The sequence below is a fragment of the Helicoverpa zea genome, chromosome 6 (genome assembly GCF_022581195.2).
Source record: "Helicoverpa zea isolate HzStark_Cry1AcR chromosome 6, ilHelZeax1.1, whole genome shotgun sequence".
Taxonomy (NCBI): Eukaryota; Metazoa; Arthropoda; class Insecta; order Lepidoptera; family Noctuidae; genus Helicoverpa; species Helicoverpa zea.
Window position 1 is genome coordinate 12,074,353 of NC_061457.1, and position 27,540 is coordinate 12,101,892.

Genomic DNA, 27,540 nt, shown 5'->3' on the forward strand with positions numbered 1-27,540 from the left:
GTTTCAGCCCGGAACGAAATACATTGATATATAGCTTTTGTTGTGTAGTAAATGTTTGTAAATATCAAAATATAATTGGTCTAGTGTCTTTCTCTTCCTAATCATTTCTATAATAAAGAAGAAATAACACCAACGTTTATTACACAATATGATAGAATAATTTAAACCATGTCTGTAAACTTGTTGTTTGTTAAACAAATCGATAGTATTCTTTATTGTATAATAACATAGTCTTGTTTTTTATAATAGTAACACTTTAAAACTAACTAGAATTTTTGTTTGTTTATGTTTTGATGTTGAAATTGTATGCAATAGGCCCATCCATACTTGTTATTTTGGACGAAAATGTCTGAAATACCTACCTAAATTGATTAAATTCATGTATTTTAAAATTCATTACATAGGTGCACATACTTGTGATTTATGAACACCTTTTGTACCCTATTTCTGGAAATAAATTATAATTATTAACATGCTAAATAAAAAACTCTTGTACTGTAATCTTCCTTTTATTACACTGCTGCACTGCTCTATAAAGATAAATATTAGCAATTTATGCACAAGTACACTGTGTTTCATGTCGATTATTGCTGAGCAAAATGTGATAATCTTGCTCAGCCATAATCGACGAACGCACTGGGGCCCGATTCTCCTAATTTTACGATTCAGTCGAGTCGATTCACATTCGACTGAGATTCAATCCCGACTCAATTACGATTGAAGCATATGTGGCATTCCGCTATTTTTTCTTTGAAATAAACGTTTTTATCCTTTTCTGTCATTCAATAATGAATCATTTTGTCTGCAAATGATTTACGATTGCAATATGATTGTAGAGCAAACTACCGTATAGACCAAAATCACCAAAATAGCAGACCAATCGCAAACCAATCGAATGTCGTTGGAATACGATTGGTCTTATATTAGTAGCAGAATGCCCGATATGGTTAAAACTGCTACTGCGATCATATTGCGATTCAATTTCTATTCGATTTTAACATTATTAACTTAGGAGAATCGGGCCCCTGTACTTGTGCATAAAATGCAATAAAAATGACCTATAGAATATACTGTAGTTTGAAACTCCCGCCCTAGCTTCTACTCTCTAGTTTTCGTGGGCGGAATATAGATGGCGCCGGCCGGTAAGGAAAAATTTCCTCATAAAATTTGTACGGAGTCGTTATTCTTCCCTTTAGGGTATATATGTTCTGTGATTGTTATGATTTGACGTCACGAAGGTGGACGTCATCTTGAATGAAAAATTCTTATTTTATTATTTATTTTGCTAAATTAAACACGTAACGCGGAGCAATAATCAGTGTTAAAAGATTAAATTAAATAACCCTGTGATGTTTTCAATCAATACCAGTTGTGTGTTTTAGTAAGGAGTGAAGGTGACGCTATACGCTATTGTGTCGGTGATGTAATTTAGGTGATTGGGTGGCTTCCTAGTCCTAAGTACTAACTACAATGGAAGAGTCCTCATTCACGATCCCGGCCGACGACAATGGTGATACTGAGCTCGACCCTAGAATACAGGTCAGTGAGTGAAAAATAATGTACTGAGTAACTGTTATGGTAGGCCCTTGTAACTGCAAAGATGAGTGTCAACTTTGTGGATTATTTCGCCAACGAGCACAATGGATACGATATATTATATCAAAACATGAAATACGGACTGATCGCCAGCAAAGAGCTCTCAGAGTACCTTAGGGAGAGATCGAATATAGAAGAGACGAATTCTAAATCATTAGCTAAATTAGCGAAACAGGCGAATAGTAACTGCGCGCAGGGAACGTTTGCGCCCTTCTGGGGCGTGTTGAAATGTTCCGCCGAGAAACTGTCCAACTTACATCAACACATGTTCCAGAAGTTAAGTGAACTGGTCAAAGATGTAGCTAGGTATGCTGAGGAGCTTCACAAGAAGCACAAGGCCGTCAAGGACTCTGAGTCCAACACGTTAGAGGTAGTGTTGCTGATACAGAACACTAAACAGGCTTTGCAGAAGGCTAAAGATGTGTACACAACCAAGTCTGCTGAGTTAGAGAAACTGAGGAAAGACAATGCATCTACTAAAGATATTGAAAAGGCTGAGGTTAAGATTAAGAAGCTCCATGAAGACTATAAACAATTAGCTGAGAAGTACAATCTAGTGAAACAAGATTTTGAGAAGAAAATGACCCAGTCATGTAAACACTTCCAGGATGTGGAGGAAGCACATCTAAAACAAATGAAACAGTTTGTTAACTCTTATGCAGACATCATACAGAACAACCATGACCTCATGGGACAAGTGCACAGGGACTTCAAACACCAATGCCTGGAATTAACTGCGGAAAAACTGCTAGAACAGTTTCTCATAGAGAAATACAATGCTATAGAGAAGGCAGTTTTAGTTGAACTACCTCTTTCATTACCTAAGCCAGGGTCAGCTAACAACTCTATATCAGAGGCTGACCAGATATCAACTGTCTCAAATGGATCACACAAACCTCCCCAGCCAGCTAAGGCACCAAAGAAGGAGCCATCATTTGCTACTAAGACTTCAAGGAGAACTACCTCACTTTTGAATTTGTTTACACCTAATTTCCAGAATAAGGAGGAACCCAGTGGAAGTATTGAGGGTGCGGCACCATGCTCTGCACCATCCAGCCCCAGTGGAACACCAGCTACCCCAGTGGTACCTGATAAGGATGACAATATGGGCCGCACTACTCTCAGAGAATCCAAATGGTTCTTGCGTAGTAGGAGAACTAAGCCTAAGCTGAAAAAGACCAAAAAGAAGAAAGATGAGATATCAGAAAACTCTAATCCTGGTGAAAAGTCTGATTTAGAGGAAAAAGAGGAAGAGGTACAAGCTAAAGATGATTTAATGAACTCCCCAGAAGTTGACGAGGAAGGTTATTGCATTAGACCCAAAGATGAGAAAGGGAGTGTGTATTCCTCTACAGATTCAGATTCGGAGGAAGAGAGGGAACAGAAAATCCATGTTGAAATTAAACCCATAAGCAATGGTTGTAACCCCATATCAGCTAGTGTGGATGAGCTTAGAGCTACAGTGGAAAACATCTCCCTGTATAAAATTGGTACAACAACAAGGCGTGGCTCAAACGCAAACACCAGTAAAGCAAGCAGTGATCTATTAGACTTGAACTTCTTCCAAAGTCCCACAGTGAGTAACCCCGCGTCGCCGCACGGCAATGTCTCCAATCCCTATGCTCCTCTTCAGGGCAATCAGTCACATTTACTCGAGAGCCCTACTCCTGTCTCCAACGCTGATGTTGGAGATCTGTTTTCTGAAGTGGGTGAGATGGGTTCTACTGTTCGAACTTCGACGCCTACGATGTCGTCTATCTCGCTCCCTCGACCTCCCTCGAGGCGTTCTGAAGGTGATTTCCGCGCTGCAGGCTCGTCGGGGTCACGAGGTCCTTCCCCCCTCACAATCGGCATGGCGGATACAATACCGCTAGCTGTCGCGTTCCACGAGATTATTCACTCGTACTTCCGTGGTACGGAAGAGTCCAAGTGCCAAGTTAAAATGTCAGGAGACATGATGCTCTCCTTTCCCACTGGTATCGTAGGCGTATTGGCTAACAACCCGAACCCAGCTAAATTATGTTTTAGACTGAAAAACATACACAGATTGGACAATGTCCTACCTAATAAACAATTGATTAGTATTAACGCGATGATGTCGACGCGCGATAACACGGTAGTCGAGTTCAACATGCCTGCTCTAACATCTCTCCTCAAACGGCAGTCGGAAAAGAATCCGACAGCGCAGTACTTCAATGTGGACATACTGAAATACCAAATACGGCCGAAAACAGGTGCTGCGTCATGTCCCCTCCAAATGGTATCTTATTGGAAATGTGAGCAGGATCATACTGACTTGAAGGTGGACTACAAATACAATCTGCACGCTATGAGTCCGCCGTCTCCACTGCTGAACGTGTCTGTGTGCGTGCCTATGAACGGGGCCGTCAAGAACGTGATCGCGATGCCCAAGACGGCGTGGAGCGGCGAGAGCGAGCAGGCGATGTGGCGCTTCACGGAGCTGTCGCAGCACTCGGAGGACCGGGGCGTGGGCTCGCTGAAGGCGCGCTTCGAGCTCGCTAAGGGCCCTTCGAGCAAAGCCACGATTTCGGCGCAGTTCAACTGCGAGGGCGCGACCCTCTCCGGCATTGAGTTCGAGTTAATAGGCAGCGGCTACCGGCTGTCGCTCGTCAAGCGCCGCTTCGTCTCCGGCAAATACATTTGTGATAGTGATTTGAACTGATTGGTCCAAAACACTTATGAATACACATGTTTGTATATAGATCTTGTTGTCGTATATTCAGTGTGTATGGGATGCGTAGGTTTCTTACTACATTTTATGTGTATGTTTTGGTACCTTATAGGACTGTTTCCTGTCCACAAAAAAAATAATTTACAATAATGTATCACAACATTGTTTGTCAATTTTCGAGTTAAATTGTTAGTTGTTAATTTGAAAATTGTATTACTTATTGATTAGGGATATGTTTCACATGTACTAACTTATTTTTCAGAATAGTTAATGTGCCATTTTATACTGTATTTTGTAAATGTACACGAGTACTTGACTGTTGCACTAGTACACACAATGGACACATACCTTTGTTCACGTTACTGTAAGCGGGTACTCAGCCTATATTTTATAAAAGATGCATCACATTTTATATTGATTGGAAATACGATCTTTTTTCATAAAACTCTTTGAAGCAGCACAAATATTATAAAATTGATAAACTGTGAATCCCCATAGGTAGGCTGCTTAAAGTATCACATCATTGTGACAAAAAATATAACAATTTTATTGTTTTTGGTTTTCACTGCTGAGCAGATTTAATGAGTATTTAAACCTTTGATTTGGTAGTTGTATAACCCCATGATATAAAAGCTTTAAAGCAATACTATATCATATGACTTGGATGTGTTGTATTTGAAATTATTATCACTTAAATTAATGTTTTTAACAATTATTCTGAGGTCAATAAATGATAATTTCTCTTTAGAGTTAACAAACAAATGTGTATTTAAACAAAAACTTTAAATACCTTTTTTGTTTGTACAATTGTTTTAGATATTGCCTGTTTTATTTTTGTAGAGGCCTAAGTATTGCAACAATTGAGAACTTTGGAAGGCCACAATCACTGCTATGAATAATTATTATAATTAATTGTTTCATTTATGTGAGGTTTGACACTAATGACCATATAAATCATACCGCTTATCATATTTAATTCACCTTGCATTCACTTAAAAATTAGGTCAAAAAAGTTTTTTCTTATAACTTTTACTGTGAACACCCTATAGGGTTTCATGACCCTAATATGGCCACTAATAGCCCAGTCAGCTTATGTTAATGTTTTCATATTATAAAACTTAAAAACAAAAATTCAAATTACTTAATCCTGACTAAGCAGGGACTACTTAAATTCTATTCTATTATGAAACCTGACTATATTTTCTTAACTTGTACACTCGTACGCACTAAAATAATCAACATGTTGTCAAATGTCACATAAACGGAACTAATTTTCATGAGTAAATGTAACGTTTTCTAATGAATATTATTACATTATTGTTGCAAGTAAGATTCATTGAATCTCGGAGTAGCATACTGTATTGTCATTGTTTTATCATTTCAACGCGAAATTCAATTTATGTTGATGTTGTGTTTTAGTCAGCATTTAGACAACCACCGGAGATGTTTTTTTTGTTGTTATGAAAATTGTTTTATTATTTTTTTCTTTGAGAGTAATCATTTAATTTTAACTCATTTACTATGTAATCTCATATTGTAATTTTATATAATATCCTTTATCCCAGCGGCCTAATATGAGTTACGAAAATAGCTAAGCGACTAACTTTACCAAAAGTTAAGTGTTCATAAAATACTTTTATTTAAATATAAATAAAGGTCAAACCATATAATAGTACCTACAACTGAACCATTCCATTAATATATTATGTCTCATAATTAAGTATTATTTTATGATTATGTATCACAAACTATTATTCTTTACACATTATAAAGGTGCGTAGCTATTCGGCTGAGTTTATTTAAAAAAAAAAACGTATTAAAAATCTCTTTCTTTTTATAAAAATTAGATAACAAATTTTGCTAAATGCGTAATAAAATATTTTTGTAACGTAAAATTTATCGCATGTATGATTCTAATTATAATGTAACTATGTTAATTTTAAATAAAATGTAATTTAGCATTTAATTAGTTATTTTATTAGTGTTGCCAACACAAAAGTACTTGATAATAAAATGGGCGTAAACTATGTAAGTAATACTTTTAGTTCGCTTTTTTTTGTAGGGACAGGAAACGTTCGTCATATAAGGTACGGTTAGATAAAGTGTGATAGTGTGTCTTTTATCTAGACATTAGCGATAACTTAGTTTAGTGATAAAGACTGATGAATCTAGTAATGTCTCGGATGTTTCCCGTCTCTACATGTTGCTTGCTGTTGCCATTCGTTTGGGAGTACCAAGTGCGCGTGCCGTGCGACTGTCTCAAGTTCTTCAAACATTTTCAGGTGGAGTTGGAGAAGCTCAATGCCGCCACAGACGAGATCAATAAGCTGGAACTTGAGCTAGATGTGAGTGCTCACTTTATCATTACTTTAGTACTAAGAATAGTAAGACTATGAAATGATATAATAATAAGAATATGGCTGAAACAATGACCCAATTCGCGCTGTGCAAAAAGACGCTCGTCTTAATTGAACACGTTAAAAGACGGATGGCCAGCGTGCATGGCGCAAGGTAATTGCATAAAATACAGTTGCGCCAAACCATACATTATTAAACGTTTTACAAACAGTAGAAACCATGACGGTAGGTAGTTTTTCGTGGCGGCCACAAAGTCGTTTTCAAACTGGGTTAATTTAACTACGATGTATAATTAACCTAGCAGTTTAATGTACCAATGTCACACAGTATAGTATTTTTAAAGAAATATTCCATTAAGGTCTTTTCTTATTCCCTCAAAAAATACACTACAAAGTTGGACCCCATGGGAAATAAAATGTATCAAGCATTTTTGCCGGAACATATTTTTGGAGCGCATAAAAATGAACGAAAAATGGAATACTTAAATATTGTAGTTTTTCCAACTTGGCTCAATTTTTCTTTTTCTTGTCGCTACGTTGAAAAATGTTGTGATAGTATTTTTACTTGGCAACTTAGTGTGACCTAATGATCCCATTTTGGTCTCGTGTTAAATAGTAATTCTTTGCAGAATGTACTGTATTAATGAACAGCGCCTGTTCCACCAGGATATTTAATTATCGATTTGTGTAAAGGCGGGTTTCCGGGTTTTTATCTTGAATAGAACGTATGCGGAAATGTGAGTCCGTGAAAGGACGTGCTCTTTGTGAAAGATTAAGCACTTTTCCTGTAACATTTACTTATTTACGTTGGCGTTGTAATTTGGGAAGCTATGTTTTCCAAGTAAATAAATAAATAAGTGTTTCTTTAGGCCTCAAAAATATAGCCCGTGTGGTCGAGGTATTTAATAGCGTAGCTTAATAGCATAGAAAGTGAATCTTATGAAAATGCGATTTAATTAACCAAAACTCAGTCCTATTCCAAAATACATAAAAATCTCAATGTAAAAGTTTATTTACGTGCAATAAATAAATAAACACCTAAAAACCATTAAATCATGCTACCACGTTATCGCAGTCAATAAAAGAAATGGCAATCTTAATAAAACCGATGCAGCGACACAATTTGCCTAAGTATACCTGCCCTAGATAAAAGATATTAATGATTTATGACCAAAACAAGGTATTTTCGAAGCTCTTTCTCACAATGCTAAGTGGGGATGTTTTCCATGGACTGTTGTATTTCTAAAAGCAGGTCGCGTCTGAAATGATTGATTGTGTTGTGCAGTCGCAGACGAAAATGCTTTTATGCGAGATTTCTAATGTGCATCTGGACAAATGTTTTATTCGGGGATGTTTTTGGGGAAACAGGTTGATATTGAAAAATTGGAGGGCATGATTGATGTGGTGAAAAGTCGTCATTTGTTTATTTATAAGAGAAGACAAGTCTGTAGATAGTTGCCTTTTCCTTATAGAACATGTACACGGCAATGATTTTAAGTAACACATACAATGTTACATCTCGCACAATTTACATACATACTCTCTATACCGTGTTTTTTGATGTAACACCTTTCTAACATGTAACTGATACCCATGATGTATTAGCATAAGTTTCTGCCAAGTCACCTCAGAATGTTTCACGGGCAACTTGCTTGAAGCCTCACAAGAGAGGCCCTTTCATCCAATTTTAGATCGGCCTCGCGACGAATGTTAGATACCGTCGGTAACTCAATTTACTCTTCATATCTCCGCTAAATTGAATTCCCAGATTTTTTGGGTCGTCGTAATATGAAATACCTGCGAAGTAGAAAATGTACAATCTTTCCTTATATAACGTTGTTATTAAACCTTCTCGGAACATTTATTTGTCCCGTAAAAAAACTTCAAAAAGAGATTTGGCTGCGGTTTCGTTCCGCTAGATAAATTCACCATCCACCACCGGTCGGTGAACATTGGACATTAAAATTCATAAACCAACTTCCGAATCGATTGTAACGACTTCCTAAAATATCTCCAATGTCCCCGTTACAGTTTGGTAAATGAAACGGAACTCAGGCGGTAGTCTTTATTAATTTACTCGGAGAAAATCGATTTTCTCAAGGCGTCTTACGTTTAGATGGTGTCTTTTATGTTTGAAGTGGCATTCATTCCTCACTGGGTTGAGGACGTCTGTAGGCTTGAATACCGCTCTACTGTTTAAATACTTAACTGTATTCTTTCAAGGATCGGGACCAAGTAGCGAAGGAGCTTGCCATTCTCATGATTTACTCTTGGTAGGAACCAACCATCGATATGTATAGCCTAAGCGTTTCGTCAAAGGATTAACAGCCTAGTTTATTGGCCATATATAAAAAAGATCCTCTCTTTTTCGAATGGTTCCCTCGTTTACCTACTCCAATTCTTATTGCATTCACTGCAAAGGTCAGTAAGTTAATGTCAGCAGTCTTGTCTGCTTTCTTCTCATCTCCCATCTTGGTTTCTGAAGACATCTCTCAAGTTCCACAGTCAGTGAAGTATATAATAATCGCATTGTTCTCCTGGCTACTACAGGAGCTCGTCTCGCGTGACAAACAAGATGAAACAAAATCCAGTTATGTGCGTTCCACTTCGTAGTTCGGAACGTGGGCCCGTTAACTAGGCTTTGTTTTTGCAGGGTTCTTGTTAACTTTAACTTGGGTTTTAACTGTTTTTTTGTCTTTCAAAGTTAGTAGTACGATTATCGCAGTGATTGTTGTATTTAAGTTCAATGCAGAGGTTATATCTGCTGATTATGTTTGGTGACCGATTAGAAAAAACTTTTTTACAAAAAAATTAAACCGACTTCCCAAGACACTAAAAAGCAAAAAAAAAACTATTTTTAGGTGCATCGGCCTAGAAGTCGGTGTCTTATGGATGTTACTAAGTTAATTTTGCCACCGACTTCTAGGCCGATGCACCTAAAAATAGTTTTTTTTTTTGCTTTTTAGTGTCTTGGGAAGTCGGTTTAATTTTTTTGTAAAAAAGTTTTTTATTTAAAGCTTTTCAGTGATACGAATAGTTGTCACTATCCATACAAGTGGGAAGTTCTCATCAATACAAAGAATATAAGTCCAAATACGAGGTATTTTACATATTCAGTTGTCGAGTTCCCTCGACTTTCTCTGGTCTCCATCATCAGGTCAGCTCCAAACCTTCACTGTTGCAAAGGTCTTGTCAATACAAATAATTTAAGCCCAAACACGAGGTAGTTTACATATTCAGTTGTCGAGTTCCCTCGACCCTCTCTGGTTTCCATCATCAGATCAGCTCCAAATCTTCACTGTTGAATAGTGCTTTTAGGCGTACACCTGAGTGTCAAGTTTTTACCCTATGTATGCCTACAACTTTCGAAGGTTGCCCTCGATTTCTCAGGGTTTACATCATCAGATCCTGACCTGATGACTATGGGACCAACTGGCAGCTATTCCGAGTCGAACAAAAAAAGAATCACGTAAATCGGTCTATAAACCTCGGAGTAATCGATGTACATACATAGAAAAAAAAAAAAAAAAAAAAAAATATACCGGCCGAATTGATAACCTCCTCCTTTTTGGGAAGTCGGTTAAAAAGTAAGACCAGTTTCAAATCTATTATTAATTGATACGAATCATTGATACTGTTAATAATAACAATCAGATTTCTATAGATTGCGTTCAGATTAAATGTAACACAAATTCCGATATCCCAAATCTAATGTTGTAAATTGATTTGAACTGAGCTCGTCAGTCAACCTTTCAACCGATCTGTGTTACATGTATCTTTCTAAGACTTACGTTATTGCAGTTCTAGTCCACCAGCTGTCGCTTACATCATACAGTAGTATCATAGGAATAAAGATCGCAATACTCCATATTGGTTTGATCAACTCCATTAAGGAGATACTAGAAAAATATTGCTGCAACACAAATGCCAATGAATTGACTTAATAAAAAGCTATTTCAAGGCGATACGTAGGAACTGCAGATCTCTATGCAGTTTTGTTAATAGTTTTTTTATATAGTATTGTGTTTTGAGTTCTAGACAGTTTTCGGTTGAAGTTTTACGGTCGTTTCCGCCCCTTTTTATATTAGGACATTATAATGTTGCGTCGACTAGAGCCGTTTAAAATGGGCACAGGTGTCATGACAGATGTCAATGACCGGCGTAGATATTTTTTATCCTTCCTGGCGCTAACGCTTGCTAGTCCAATCTGTTGGTATTTCGGGCCTTTACATGGAGTATATTTGTCGAGCTATTTTGAATTATATTGTAATTGACAAAGAACAGTTTAAAACGCTGTCATTTTTACGCTCATAAAAATATTGTTCACTGGTCTCAATTTTCTCTGGCCGAGAAATACTAACCTTTCTTCAAATGTCGCATACAAAAAGGCATATAACTAAAGAAATAACTCAAATATCTTTATGTAATACCTGTTGTAAGCAAACAAGAGAACAAATGCCGACTATCACAAGGTGCGTCAACGCGATACGGCGGAGGTCGGCGCGGGCGCAGCTCGCGTAGATTAGGTCAATTACAGCGGCCCCGCAGTATGACACCACATCATGACTCTAGTGTGATGTAACGCGCAATATTTGAAACAGTTATAATAGAATATTGTACAAAGGAAAATTATTTGAACTAATAGTATTTGATTCAATTTAGAAAGTTATCGGACAATTATATCCTTTCAAAATTGTTTGGCATTCAAATATACAATAGGTATTGAAGATACAGAATAGAACCCATGCAGATCGTACGATTAGATTTAAAATATGATAGACAGTAGTCAAAGACCGATAAAATTTGAAAAAATCACAAACTCGCGCACTGGTCACCGTGCAGTACCGTCCAACTGTTGGTCCTGTATTCGATTCCCGGTACGGTCAACATTTGTGTGATGAGCATCCTTTTTGACTGTGGTCTGGGTGTCATATATGTATATAGTATAGTATATGTAGTTTATCACTGTGTTAGCACCCATAATACAAGCTTATAAATAGCTAAACTTACCATGGGGGCTAACCGACCATGTGTGAAGGTGTCACAATGCTTATTTGTTTATTTAATCCCCAGGAGTCTATGAAGACTTTCCACCTGCTTCTGAACGAGACATCACGGCGGCTGCAGGCGTGGACCAAGCGACTGGGCACCTGCGTGGACAAATCCAGGCCTTATTACGACGCTGTGGGAGTCGCCACTACAGCGAGACAGGAGTGCCAGAAGGCTGCTGTCCAGTTTCAAAGGGCTAGTGGTAAGTGACACGATCTCTTGTAGTTTCTTCTTCGTTTGGAAGTACATACGGCTGTCCTTAAGGAGAGTCAGCAAGCCCCAGCGGTGCCACCAGGGCCAAAGCCTGCCGGGGCTGCGGGATTTTTCGAAATAGTTACCGCGGCCCTCGTACAGAAAGGGCTTAAGAAGGAACATGATGGGTTTTAGTCAGTAAGAGCCTGACACGCACTCCGTCACGATGCTAAACTACAGCGGGAGGGGTAATTGATAATTTCCATTAAAAAAGTACATGCGCCTGAATACTAAAACTCCATTTTTCAACGACAGCTATATCAGATTTAAGTTTTCTGAAACAGAAATACTTTTTAGTGGACATGAAGTTAGGAAAGTTGAATGTTTCGAGGATAGGATTGAATTATCGAATCGAGGACATGAGAGACATCAAAGGTTCCTGTATGTGCCGATCCAGAACAATTTTCCTAAAGTATTAAGACGCTTCGGAATTCATTTAATATCTAATTCTAGATGCAGAATTGACACATTAACATATAGACATTGTTGCCTGATATAAATGTCATTTACCTTGTTAGGTAAATGTGACCTTTTGATAAAATGTCATTATCAAAATTATACCTACTAAATTCATTGCAAATGCCGTGATATGAAATTGTTACTTTGTAATATTAAAAGACGCTTTATTATCTATTAGCATTACCTATACTATACAGAAACAGTCTCAACCCTTTCAATATAATTTACTCAATGAATGACAAAATTCTCCGTAAAACTTATTATGTTTTTGGCAGCGAGATGACATAACCGGAAACTTTATTACAAAAGACTATCGCGTCGAGATTCTTTTCTGTGACTTCCTGACGGAAAAATATACGACATATCGGCCATTTGTCTCTAATGCCAACTTCTAAGTAGTTCTGAATCCAATGGAAAATGTTTAGTCCGTAGTTTTATTAACCTGAATTGTTTTATTTAACTAGCTTCTGCCAGTGTCACCCGCATCACGGGGGAAATTCTGCACGAACCCTGATCAAGAGTAGCCTATAGCCTTCCTCGATAAATGGGCTATCTGACACTGAAAGAGTTTCTCAAATCGGACCACTAGTTCAAGAGATTAGAGCGTTCAAACAAGCAAACAAACTCTTCAGCGTTCGTTACATATAATATTAGTACAGATTGTCGTTTGTCTTATGTCAAAGTTTTCTTATTTCCGAGCAGTGCTTCGAGTCCGGTTGCTTGTAATTTCCGTTCGCGCGGTCACTTCTCGGTTTTATGTAACTAAAGGTAGATGAGAGAGAGGAACTGGGTGTAAGCTAGTTAGTGAGTTTTGCAGTTCATATTTTAAACCCGGCTTTACCTGTACACTCGTTCACAAACTATTTGGTTCATTTATTTTTCCCCTACCAATCTCTTCTTTGGTCTACTTTTACTACGTTTATTGGCGTTTATTGAGACCTTTTTAGTTAATCTTAATAGACCTGTCTATTATTATAATTCTTTATTGCATACTAAATACACAAGGAAACAATTTATGTACAACGGGGAGCTTAACCCAGAATGTCTGTATCTTATACAAGGTGTTGATTTGCATTTGTGCCATAGTTCAGGAGGAGGACATACAATACGTAAATAATCGATTGGAATTACAGTAGATGGGAAATAACTAATATGCACTGCTTTTTTTGTCATTGTAATGTCGTGGTATTTCCGAAGTAATCCAATTTTATGAATGAAATTTATGAGTGATCGTTGCGTATGCTTTGTGTTTGCGTTTGTGTGAGGGTGCAGCACGGTTTTAACGCCAGTAACATACGCGCCAAGTTTAAATAAGGCTAAATGACATTTACGGAATTCCGAAAAAAAATTAAAGAAAAAAAATTACGTACCAATTTTTTTATTGATTTGGGTCGAGAATCATTAGCATAATTACCTCCTTGAATATGGCACGGATGCAAATCAACAGCTTGTATTTAGAAATGTTCAATATGTTTTTGCTGTGTACACATAATGCTAATTTGTTTTTCATCTATAAATAGTTATATGACTTTTATACAACCTTAAAATAATCAGCATTTCATCCTCCATATTATGTCTGTCACGAAAAAGGTCAATGTTTAGTTATAGCTATGAAATATAGCTTGTCACTCGTTGAAGGACATACTACCTTTAATTTATTTAAAGATGTTTTAAAATATTTGACTACTATAGCTAACAGATTTCTACTATCTAAGATAGAAATTTCATGAATGTTGCAGGAATTAACCTGCTTAGGTTTCCCGCCCACGTCAGATTTTAGGTAGGTCATTATGACAAGGATTTTCTGACCGACTTTTTGCAGGGCGTTTCCGTTGCACTATTGTTATTTATCAGTGTGTCTTTTCTGCTACAAAAAATCGGTCACCGATTACTTCCCCTACTAGAAATCGGACGTGGGTGGGCAGCCTTATCAAGATGAAACCTGGTTATTAGATATCCATATTATGTAAGCATGTAACATTCCAAAATATTCCAGTTCTACCAATATAAAAGCTGTCCCTGCTTACACTGCTCACAATTAACATAATTAAGGTTCAAGCCGGTCTCATAAAGGTCGCAAGTGTTATTTATGACGCGTTAATACATCGCTCAATTTATCTTTACTATGATTAATGATCGTTCTGATTGATTGATATAATTTAAGTGAATTTCCTGATACTACTCTCGATCTCTCTTGGTATCTTTATCTTTAGTGTTATTGAGAGCGCATTGAAATAAATAAAATGTTTTATTTTTTATGGGTAATAAATAGCCAACTATGAAAAAGTATACAGTATAAAGTATATGATGATGATGATGTCCTCCTAGCCGATTATCGGCTACGGTGGCTGTTCTCATGTAAGGAGATTAGCCAACTACGCAGGACATATTATAGTGCACGAGCATTTGCGCAGACACAGGTGCACTCACTATTCCTTAACTCTCATAGCCCGATGGGACGGCAATCCGACACGACCGAAGACCGAGAGATCAGGCGCAGGACCGACATTTACGTGCTCTCCGATGCACGGGTGTATCAATCACCAGCTTCCAGGCTCCGGGCTGCTTTGTGAAAGTCTTCTAAAACCCACAAAGCGATTTCGGCCCGACTCGGGAATCGAACCCGAGACCTCGTGCTCAGCAGCCACACTTGCGACAGCTAGACCAACGAGGCAACGAGATAAAGTATATAACGTATATATGAAAAAGTATATGCAACAAGATTGTTCTAGCTTCTTCGATTTTGCCATTGTAATTCATTTTGAAATGTGTCATCAGATATCCCCTTATTACGTGTAGTAATAAATTAATCTGAAATAAGTAGGAATTCTACTCTTTCATATATATTTGAATCCCTCAGGGCTATGGAAAGGGTCTTGTCGGAAATATACGTAAAAGGTAAATTGTATGTTAACATGCTCATTACTTTTATATCTCAGCTCATTAACTAGAACTCTCTTTTCCATATAACATAACAAGACAAGACATATAATTAGTTCTGTAAGAAATATAATAACTCAAATATGATATTACCTAACTTTGTGTGTGAATAACATGATGCCTATTAAGTTCTTTGTCAAAGAAAATAACAATTAGCTGGAATCCTTATGTGTCTTAGTTATTTGGTTCACGGTTCTGACCTTGCTATGTTTACAATTTGTTGCTACTTTAAATAGTATTTGCTGTAGATGATAAGGTCCATGCTCCACTAAAGCGGAGCAGAGAATATTCTCATAGTTTCTACTGAGTGGGCCGCATGCATAGGTGATTTTGCGATAACATATGAAAATTTTAGGTAAATGTGGGATACTGCTTTTGAAAAAGTTCTAGAAATCATATGATACTTAGGGTCCCTTGATTGCCTGTATATTGGCTTGTGTATACCTTGGCTGTACCCGGGTATGGCAATGAGTATCGTGGACTTCTTGAAAAAGTACTAAATTTCTCTTATTCACATACATATAACAGTAACAACCAATTACTTAATCGCTGAAATTGCTTTAGAAGTTGGCCGGGATATGTTATCGAATACCTCTAATTATTAAGCAAATTTTGGCGCCAACCCAAAAAAAACTTGGATCACGATGAGATTGTAACGTAACTCATACAATAACGTAAATGGAATACCATATTTTATCAAATCTGTCATGTATTTCGTTTTCAAGTCAATTTGATGTGAAATACGATCAATTGAATTCTGCAAAAAACCTCTGAGGAAAAGTATAGTACTAGAAGAGACAAGAGAAGGCCTTTTTTAGAGGCATTTTATGATAATCCCGAACCAAGTACGCCGAAAACAAATTGAAAATTGCTCTTTCTGAGGCGAAATACTTGTAACTTAACGACACACGGTATGCCGGTCGGGCCTTAGAGTCATTTATATTACCATAATCATAACTTCTTTGCGAATATATTAATAGTGAACCAACATACACATATCGTGTGTGTCCCAGTTACAATGCGAAAATCAAAGTCAACACTCGTCCAATTTGCTACAGCAAACATTCTGATCGTTGCAACAATAGATAAATTGCCATAAACCGTTTGCACTGTTATCAGACCGGTTTCCTACCATCCGGGCTCAAGGTCAAGGTCGGAATATTAGATAACGTTTGAGGGTCCATGTTTGACCCTGCCCTGTGAAGGTCATCCAGCTAATGTAGATTAATGTGCTTGTAGGGTAAATTGGAATTTTATCTGCTTTGGTAAATATGAAATGTGCTCTGTTTAATTTGAAGTGGGTGGTTTAGGGATGATTAATTGCTTTTTATAGGTGTTATTTCATCATAACGATGAAATGTTAGTCAAATAACCGTTCAGCAGGGGTAGAAATTTTGCATGGAATTTTGAATACCTACGCTTTGCGAAATGTATGCAAATATTCATAATATGTATTTAAAATATATTGCAAAATACAAATTGCTTCTTAGGTATATTTAAAAATTCTAAAGTCCATGGCGAAATTCTATGTGGAAGTAAAGAAAATTCATTAACCGAAAGGAAGCCTGAAACAAGCTTACAGTTACCGGCACGGATGTCGGGCCCTGACCTTCACCTGCGCACAAGCGATTTACTGCCTTATTGCCTTATGCGTACGGGTGCGCAAAGCGATCCCCACTCTTCCGCCGAGAGCCCGACATCCGTGCCGGTAACTGTACATTATCTAAAAAAGTATTTTCCACAATAAAAGAAACAAAAAAAAAATTACCAAAAAAGTTTTACCAAAGTAAATGTTTATTTCGCAGTACAAATACCTATTAAGGGAGGAAAGGGGATGAATGGAGATACCCAACAACGGAAATCCGACCGATCCTCCCTTTAACCGACCAGTTTCTAAACGAAACCTTTTTTATAGCCTTCCTTGATGGAAAAAAAAAATCATAAAAACTATTTTTAGCACTCAAGGCTTCGTTAAAAAGGTGACGGAATTATTTTGTGATTGTTCTTACTTATTTGAATTTGTGAGAAGAATGTTGTTAAATAATAACTACTGTTATTGTTTTAGGAGATTCTAACGTTATTTGAATACAAAAATAAAATGTGACAACAACAAAACAACACACAAACAATTGAACAATTATTTTTTGTGATATCTTATAGGTAGATTATTTATTTTCAATTCATTCATTTCAAAATGGCATTGTTTTAACAGATTGTGTCTTTCTGTTTCGAAATTAAATATTTGTTTCTTTGGATGAACTCGCATTGAGCAAGCGTGGTGATTAACGCTCAATCCTTCTCTGTGTGAGAGGAGGCTTGTGCCCATCAGTGGGATGAAAGAAAGGCTGTTGATGATGATGATGTTTCTTTGGATAAACAGCGCTTACCTCAATGGATTTTATCAAAATCGTTTAAATACAATGTCGGCGATAGACCCCTAGATACAAGAATTTACTTAACTTTTAAATATCAAGATAAAGATATCATTACTATGCAGTCACCATATAAGTAAAACCAAAGTCTATCTATAAATAAAACATGGACAACAGCTGTGCACGATTACACAGATAACAAAGCAAATCATAGATAATCGCTGATTCATAGAGCATAATTGACGTTTGTTTGCATACCTGAACTAATTCTCACACTATAACGTATTGTTCTTGATTTACTTGGACGTAGTATTTTCGATTCTGCATAGTTTACCGAATTCCATTGATTGTTATCAATAAGGTTGAAATCTTTGTATTTTTTGTTTATTTGGTCAATCAATGCCCTTTCTTGCTATGTAGTTATATGAAAAGTGTGCCCTGCAGTGGGAGGATAAAAAGGCTGATGATAATACTCATTGGGTCTATAGTAATATATTTTAACATGCCATTATGCTCTTGCCAATGCCTATCCCATGTTTATTTTGTGATCAGTGTAGCAAGCCTTCTTCCCTACCTCTCTAATTAGTTCACGTTATTTAAATTAACGTAAAGCATAAAATTGAGTTCGTCCTAATTTGAAAATGCTCATCAAATTCTGGAAACTCGTTAAACTAATAGAGAGTTATATTAATCCCAAGAGAGAGGCTTGGCTTATGTGTAGAGTAAACAACATTATAGCGACATATTCGTCATAGAAAATCCACAATATTATGCTCAAAAGTTCAAACTAGCTCGCGGCTGCGGTTTCGTCCGTATCCCGTGGAAACTAGAAAGGAGCTCATAAGCTTTCCTCGATAAATGAGATAAATATTTTTCAAATTCTGACAGTAGTTCCCGAGATTAGTCTATGTATCTTTATTTAATAAGCAAATAAACTCTTCAGCTAGACTAACTGTTTTCCCTCGGTTTCTTCCGCTTTCTTAGGGAACTTCTTCCCGTACTCGGATAAAATATAGCTTCCCTATTGGGGATCAAATCGAAATGTAGCTTTCCAACAGTAGAAGATTTTTTTTGAAATCTGTCATGTAGTTTCGGAGCCTACTCATGTCAAACAAACAATCAAATATTTTCTCTTTACAGTATTAGTGTAGGTTATAATAGCAAAAATAATCACAAAACTATCAAGCTGATATGCAAAATATTTAGCACAGCAGACCACACGAAACAGGATTATCATATTCATATATATAGCGAACAGTTTAGTAACGTGATCCTATTCGTTTTAATTAGTGTTCGTGGCGCGGTGGCTAATGGCACGTGTTTGTATGTTAGGCTGGGTTTACACCGCATTGCGTATGAATTGGTAAAGGTTAAGTGCCGATTGCGGTACCGCCCAATTAGATACTACAGTAGAATAATAATAAAAAGTCCTATTAGATACTAACTCTATATTCTAACGTTATTTTTTTTAAAAAAAACGTTGGTTTTGAAAAGAATCTGATTCTGAACTAAGTTATCTGGTGTGGACTCTTCATAATTTAACTACGGTAATTAGAAAATTCATTAAGATTGAAATTGAAATCTTTGCAGTTAAGACTCCTGTTTTGTAGCTCTAGTTTTGTAGTCTGTGTATTGGATTTTTTAAAGCAAAATCTTTTCCGTTTTTATTTTGGTGCGTAGTATTCTTTATTTCACCGGCGAATATTCGCACACATATCTATGAATTTGTGTGTCTTTTACACATGTACTTCGCAATTATAGTTCGGCCATTCAGAGAATGCGTTCCTGACACGTCGCGATTGAACTGACGACGTAACTACATTCATTGATTATTGATATAATAATGTTGTTTTAATGCTCCTCAATTGTTAAAACGGTAAACAACCAGCAAAAATATTTTTATCGTAACTGCAACGCCATTGCAAAGTTACGTCGTCAGTTCAATCGCGACGTGTCAGGAACGCATTCTCTGAATGGCCGAACTATAACGTAGTTTGTCTTGCTATGAATTTTAACTGTAAAACTACCTTAAATCCCGCCGTATTAACGTGTCCACTATAAATAGCACTTTGTTAGCGATGACAATATTTAGAGAAGATACACTCATATATACTCGTATTATTACCATAGATACACTCATATTATTAACATTACCTATGTAGATGTGCGACCGGTTTCTGTGACGATGTTTTGTGCCAGTTAAAGGATTCGTTTGTATACTATTTGTGTGCATGAATCATGTTATTTGTGTCTTGAAATAGTAACTGGCTGGTCAAGATAGTTGAGCCCAAAAAATAAATCCATATTTTTACAGTTACAAGTCGTTTTCAGTACGAAGAAAGTTATGATGAAAGCAAAATACTGTTAATTGTATGTCATTTAGTGTAATCTTCTAACTAAAATATGTAGGACGTCCATAGCTGAACATAAGCCCTCTCCCCGACTGTATCACGGAATCTCGAAGTTCAAAATGCCGAAGTACTGAAGCCATAAAGTACACAAGATCGATGCACGTGACTTAGAATGTACGCTACATCGAAGTACTGAATTGCGAATGTTCATGATACCGATGTACGGAATATCGAAAGTTTGTTATAGCGAAGTACGTGATTGCGATTGTTCTGAATCCCGATGTACGGAATATAGAAAGTTTGTGACACCGAAGTACCTAATATCGAAGGGTTTAAAATCACGGTATCTGCGGTAATTGGTAATATCAACCGGAAATGCTTTAAATATCGTATTTTGATCAATTTCCAGTAAAAAATGCATTGCTTTAATGTACTTGTGTTAAATCTACGAGATCTTATGTTGTTATTCCACGACTTTGTTTTCGATTTCTGTCGTGGTTCACATTTATTCATCATTATTTGCCGAGCCTTTCCCAACAACCACCCACCCACCTAACATTGTATTGAGGTCTGCATTATTATATTATATACACTTTTTGTTTTCAGCATTGTATTGGGGCCAGGGGCGCATCAATGTTTTACAAGGAGCGACAACATAAGATCTCGTAGACCGACCCCAACATTGTTGTTGGGGAAAGGCTAGGTGCAATATAATGCAGACCTCAATACAATGTTAGGTGGGTTAGGTGGCCCCAGCGGGGCCCAGCAGGGCCAAGGCCTGCCGGGGCTGCGGGTTGTTCGAAAGAGATACCGCGGCCCTGGTACATAAAAGGCCTATGACGGAACACGACGATTTTAGTCAGTAAGAGTCTGACACTCCCTCACCGCTGCTAACCCACAGCGGGAGGGGTCATTTGATGATTTTACGTCGCTAAAAAAAAAAAAAAAAAAAAGGTGGGTGGGTGGTTGTTGGGAAAGGCTCGGCAAATCATCATCGTCCGAGCCTTTTCCCAATCATGTTGGGGTCGGCTTCCAGTCTAACCGGATTCAGCTGAGTACCAGTGCTTTACAAGAAGCGACTGCCTATCTGACCTCCTCAACCCAGTAACCCGGGCAACCCGATACCCCTTGGTTAGACTGGTGTCAGACTTTCTGGCTTCTGACTACCCGTAACGACTGCCAAGGATGTTCACTGACAGCCGGGACCTACAGTTTAACGTGCCATCCGAAACACAGTCAATGGTGTCTAAGAAATACTTAGAAAGTACATACAAACTTAGAAAAGTTGCATTGGTACTTGCCTGACCTGGGATCGAACCCGTGCCCTCATACTTGAGGTTGGTCCTTTACCCACTAAGCCACCACGACTCGACGGGAAAGGCTCGGCAAATAATGATGAATAAATGTGAACCACGACAGAAATCGAAAACAAAGTCGTGGAATAACAACATAAGATCTCGTAGATTTAACACAAGTACATTAAAGCAATGCATTTTTTACTGGAAATTGATCAAAATACGATATTTAAAGCATTTCCGGTTGATATTACCAATTACCGCAGATACCGTGATTTTAAACCCTTCGATATTAGGTACTTCGGTGTCACAAACTTTCTATATTCCGTACATCGGGATTCAGAACAATCGCAATCACGTACTTCGCTATAACAAACTTTCGATATTCCGTACATCGGTATCATGAACATTCGCAATTCAGTACTTCGATGTAGCGTACATTCTAAGTCACGTGCATCGATCTTGTGTACTTTATGGCTTCAGTACTTCGGCATTTTGAACTTCGAGATTCCGTGATACAGTCCCCTCTCCCCTATTGATTTTCAAAAGGACCGGTTGGAAGTAGCACCCTGTTTTTGATGTGATTGAAAAATCATCGCCAAATAATTTTTATCTGAAGAATGTATTTGACGTTTTGACAGCTTTTGTATTAGTTTGTCAAACCACCATTTAAGTTCTTTGAAAGATTTGAAATGATGATTGAAAATAGGCCCCACACGAAAAACAAAATACAATAAACATGGAAATATTAACAGGAAGCTTACACTACAAGTTTAGACAGTAAAACAAAGCACAACAAAGCGACAATTAGCCGAGTTCTGCAAGTGGCTTCGTGACCCATTTCTCTCGCTAACAATCTCACGTGTCGAGATAAGCGGCTCAAACTATCATGTTGTTATTTTGTACATCTGATAAACTATGTGTTTGGGCAATTCATCTGATACTCGACTACTAAAGATTTATTGATATTTTTGTTTCGTAACAAGGTAAAACTTATAGTTACCTACTTATTTTTTTCTTAGCCTCAACTGTCCCACTGCTAAGAAAAGGCTTCCAGACTTCGTCTTCACACCTCTCGATCTTTCAAGTGTTCCCACCAATCAGGGTCCAGGTCGTCCCACTACCTCTTCCGGTGCCTACCCCGTCTTGGTCATCCTGTGGTATCCAATACATTGGGTGATAGATAGATAAGATACTTATCCTAAGACGACCCACTGACCTATAAAACATCTTTTTAGGACTTTTATACGTATGAACAAAAGGAATAGAAACAGTTTGTAACTAAACTTGTTTGTAAAATTTCACTTAAACCTGTATACCAGTATTACCAGTTACAGCAGGACATTAATTATTTCATTTAAAATCTTCATTTTGATAATATAATTCAGTGAGTATATCATGAAACCAGCTGAATCTCATAAAGTACACAAACGTTTGTAATATCTCATGATATTGTGAACATATGTAAATACCGGTGTATGACAGCCCACAGGAAATCGCTTATCAACAGCGTTATCAGTTAATTCAATTATGTATGATTTTAACACTCGTTTCGCCCACTTATTGCGAGATTCAACATCTGCACATATTATAATATATAATAGAAAATACTATTGACTATTAGGTACTGAAATAATAATTATTATATTAAAAGAAGAGGGAACGGTAGAAGAAAAATGACCCCACTACCACACTCACAATAATAATTATACAAGTTGAAACAAATTAGGTCTTTTTTCGTTTAAATTAAATAGCTGATACCTACATTAAGTTATATAATTTCTTATATCCAACAAGTAAATGTTTATATCATAAGGAATTTAGCAGAAAAAGTTGCTGAAATTTGTACAGTCGGCAAAAGGAAGTGGTCTACCAGTTTTGACAGAAATGTCTGTTATACATATGTCCGTATTTTAGCTAATATTTAATTTCATAATAAAGCGATAAATGGAAAACTATATCATCATTTGATGACGTTCAAATGAATCTCATCCACATTTTGGCAGATCCATTGTACCCTTAACAATTATACGTTCAAAAATACAATAACTTTGATATGTCTATTGTTATTTACCTACACATGTAGCCTCTTCAATGAAGAGATTTTAATTAAATAATCTTTGTTTTCCTTTACCATTGATTAGATATAAGAATACGCAGTTACTCACACATGTCTAGACTTAATCAATGCAATATTATTTGTTTATGATTTTAAATAGCTAGTCTATTAATGTTATTCTTTGTTGACTGACTGCAGAATAATCCGTGATGTACGAAAATATTCCTATTGAACACGTGTGATTAGATATCTCTGTGTTAGTATGTGATATATTTTTTTCAGTGACCTTGTAAAACGTTCTACTGGATTTCATATCTAAGTATGGCGTTTCGTCGTGAAAAAAAAAATATATTGTACTATTTCCCACTGCTGACCCCTACACGGGAATAAGGACATACATCAATTAATCGCCATTACCATGCTTATTCAAAGCTGTTCATATACTATTTTAAATACTGGAAATGATTTCCTTGCCTGTGTGTGCAAATGACCTTTTGAAATGATTACAAGTCTTTAGTTCGGTAGGGATCCTCTGAACTTCTGGCCACATGGTCATGCTCTATCTCAAATATGATCTATCCTTGCTTCAGAGCTGCATGCTGCTGCAAAAGAGACGGTAACGCTAGCTGAGCAGCGGTTCGTGAGCAAACAGGATGAGTGGCAGTTCGACAGCAACTGGCAGGAGGTGCTCAACCATGCCATCATCAAGGTGAGCTGGTACCCTTACATTTAGGCTAATCTAGTCTTCATTCTTACCACCAAGTGGCAAGGTACAGCTTGGTATAAGACATAACAGGTCTCCAATAAAATATGTGAATGTTTAAATCTTTAAAAGAAATGTTTGGTTTCTGATCGGTTCTTTGGTCTTTTTCAGGTTATGGACGCTGAAAAACGCAAGGCGGAGAGCGGTCGTGAGCATCAGAAGAAAGCGGCCGCATATATAGCAGCTGAGAAGAAGGTAACATACTACATTCTCCTTTTAGTTAACAAGATAATATAAAAATATGCAAATACTTGACTAGGCGTCAAATATTGTTTTAATCTTCAGGTGACCCAATTAGAAGAGAATCTAAAACGCAACATCATCAAATCGCGAGTATACTTCGAGGAGAAGAAACTGTGCGACGAACAACTTCAAACACAGAACGAAAAGATTGAGAAGCTACAGCGTCTCATAGCTGACGCCAAGTTCCGATACTCCAAGTCTCTCAAAGCCCTCGAGAAGATTTCTGAAGAAATTCACAGAAGACGTGGAGAATATCCTCCAGATAAAGACAGTATTCCTGTAGGGCCGAGAGAGCCAGGAGTCGGAGCTGAAAGAGATGCCATCCATGACGAGGACGCTGCCAAAGCTGAACATGAGAAAGACGAAGACTCCAGTCTCCAAGAACTGAGGATGAGAGTCAGAGAACTGGCTTCTAAGCCAATAGAGAAGGACATAGAAACTGATGAAGCATGGGCTCTGGAACTGAACGAGACTATCAACAAACTAGACCAGTTGCTGATGATGAAGGAAAATAACCAGCAGAAGAGGTCTAAATTCACCGCAAGCTCCCCAAGAAATTCTAGTGCGCCGTCAACTAGTACTAACTCGGGGAAATACAGTCACCCACCGAGTGATAGCTGGAAAACTGACACTAACTTAACCAGGACTAAATCTATTAGCAAAGACGTTGTGTATGAACACAGTAACCCACCGATTGCGAAGACTGAAAAGTCAAAAAGCATGATGTCTTTAGATGTACTCGCTTTAGCTCGAGATACCAATATGATGGATAGGGAATCATACTTGAAAGCGGTTATAGAAGACAAGTCCCCTACTGGGACGTATACAGAGAGCAATTCTGACAGAAATGATACTCCAGATGAAATCCTGATGGTGGAGTGTGACTCCAGTGATTCTAATCAGAACCCAGTCATTAGAATGACGAGTTCCACGGTATCTGATAGTGACAACAGTTAAATATGACGACACGCGCACGATCGTTGATTATATCATTTCTTTCATTGGTTGTGGATTTATTTACTATTTTAATAATAATAAAAATTGCAAATGTTGTGCAGCCTTTAAAAAAAATCGTAAGATCATTTTGTTTGTGAAATGCTTTAATTTTATTATGTTCTAGTTAATGATCGTGTGGTAAAAAATGTTTGTAACTCACAATGCAACCTTTCACTATCGAATGTCAATTTTTTAACGTTAGATGTTTTTCTAGTAAACTTTAAAAGTTAATAAAAATTCGTAAAGTTGGTTTTTGTGTTACTGTTTAGTTTTCCCGACAATGCTAGAATTGTTATCTTTGCAAGGATACTGATAAAATAAATACTCAATTAAGATAATTATCACCCACAGATGTATTCAAATATAAGTATTTACGTACACATAAGCTCATTTCTTGTGAAATCATACTGCATTTTGTGTTTTTCCAGCGGATCACGTACATAAACACATTGTCATTCATTTTGTGATCAAACTGTCTAATGAAATATTACATTGTAAGCGTTTTGATATAAATTCTGGCATTGTTGAGACACGTTCTTAGATTACGATGTATTTTTGAGCGATTTTGAACTGTCGGTTTCGTAAAATATAATCTAACATTAAGAAATTACCTTTATGCTTCAACAGTTTTGAATGAATAGTCAGTTACCTTAGTTAGAATGGTTAGTTTGTTCATTCATTTTTACGATTTATCCATATTCTTCAGCAGTATTGTTACTTAAGAAATATTCTAAAGTTTTCGAAAACGACAGTCCCAAAAATCGCTATTAGTATAATCTTCAAAAATAATGGTCAAACATCTCGATAGGGTGCAGTCAGATTAAATTGAAATCTTTATCTAATTCTATACACCTGGGGCAATTAAGGCAAATTATCGAGATATATGTTTGATTATATTTTAACGGGCTTATGATATTATTAACATTAGAATCGACACTTAATTTCACTAATGAGCCATACCAGTCCACCGACTAGCGCTCACAAATAATTATTTATTTTTCGTCATAAAAAACTTCTTCGTGTCATTTCCTTGTTAGAAGTTTACTTACTTACTGATAAGAATTGATAGTGAACATGCGAAAGCATCATAGAACTAATTTCGAGGTCACGTTTTCAAGGTTTCACATATTTTGTAAAGCATTTTTATCGATAGATTTGGTGCAAAATTGAATGAAATTGGAATTTGCGTGTTGGAAAAGGGTATATTTTTTAAGGAGTCTAGATAAATATTGAGTATTTGTTCAATTGTTTAATTTGTTCTTTATGCGTTACTTTTTCTCCTACGTCTGTAGTCTGAACTTTTAAATTCTAATAATTTCAATACATGTGACATTTTCACAGTGCCTTCATTTCTCATTAACACTTTTTATAAATTTACAACAAAGACTGGATGAGGTTGGTACTTAAGACGGTTTTAGAACTAAAACTTAATATATATTTATATGTTTTTTATTAAAATTATATAAAACAACGCAATGAGGGTTCACTAACATACTCATAAGTTTAAGAATAATAAAAATATGTTTAAAACATCAGCATGTTGCATTTATAATCGGAATACCGAGTGAGCTCGTGGCAATGGGTTGATATACATGTTGGAAAACTGCCAAGCGGTTTCAAATATCCCAATATGGCTTTAATTACTAACATTTTAGTCTTTTCTTTATTTCTTATGATTTACTAACGCGTTGTGATGTAAGTCCCATTGTCACTTGAAAGTTTAGAAATAAAATTACTTACATTTAAGAATACTTTTAAGTTACTTCTTTAAAGTTGTGAAAAACAATGATAACACGATAAATCAGTAAGCGAAAAAATATTGTCTCTAACAAAGAATGAAATTAAAAAATATGAATCCTTTCGGGAAAAGTAAAAAATACTCATTATCAATCTGTAATTGGAAGAAAATCTAATATAATGTGTTTGATCACGGAAAGCACCTATGGTAATATTGTGTCGCACTTTCAAGAGTTTTCACATAAATGTTGTACACATAGTAATGAAGTCTGTATGTTCGTAATCAAATTTAAATTCCACTCTACGTGTTTTCAATAAAATGAATGTTCTAAATTATTGGTGTTTTATTTGTTTACGAGCTGTTCCCATAAAAAGTACA

At 36.7% G+C, this 27,540-nt stretch overlaps 2 protein-coding genes across 3 annotated transcripts; both read left to right on the forward strand.

Moving 5' to 3' along the window:
* The first annotated feature begins 1,222 nt into the window (after positions 1–1,222).
* Positions 1,223–27,490, forward strand: LOC124630888 (SH3 domain-binding protein 5 homolog). Of its 2 annotated transcripts, none has more exons than XM_047164927.1 (6): positions 1,223–1,539; positions 6,571–6,633; positions 11,719–11,896; positions 24,013–24,131; positions 24,297–24,380; positions 24,471–27,490. In XM_047164927.1, exons 1-6 carry the CDS (start codon positions 1,471–1,473, stop codon positions 25,383–25,385), a joined length of 1,428 nt encoding a protein of 475 aa, XP_047020883.1. In that variant the 5' UTR covers positions 1,223–1,470; the 3' UTR covers positions 25,386–27,490. The 2 variants fall into 2 exon arrangements, with proteins under 2 accessions (XP_047020883.1, XP_047020884.1); XM_047164928.1 differs by lacking the exon at positions 1,223–1,539 and adding an exon at positions 6,192–6,316.
* On the forward strand, positions 1,538–6,254 carry LOC124630887 (F-BAR domain only protein 2). Its single transcript, XM_047164926.1, has one exon. It carries the CDS (start codon positions 1,601–1,603, stop codon positions 4,277–4,279), a length of 2,679 nt encoding a protein of 892 aa, XP_047020882.1. The 5' UTR covers positions 1,538–1,600; the 3' UTR covers positions 4,280–6,254.
* Positions 27,491–27,540: the final 50 nt, after the last annotated feature.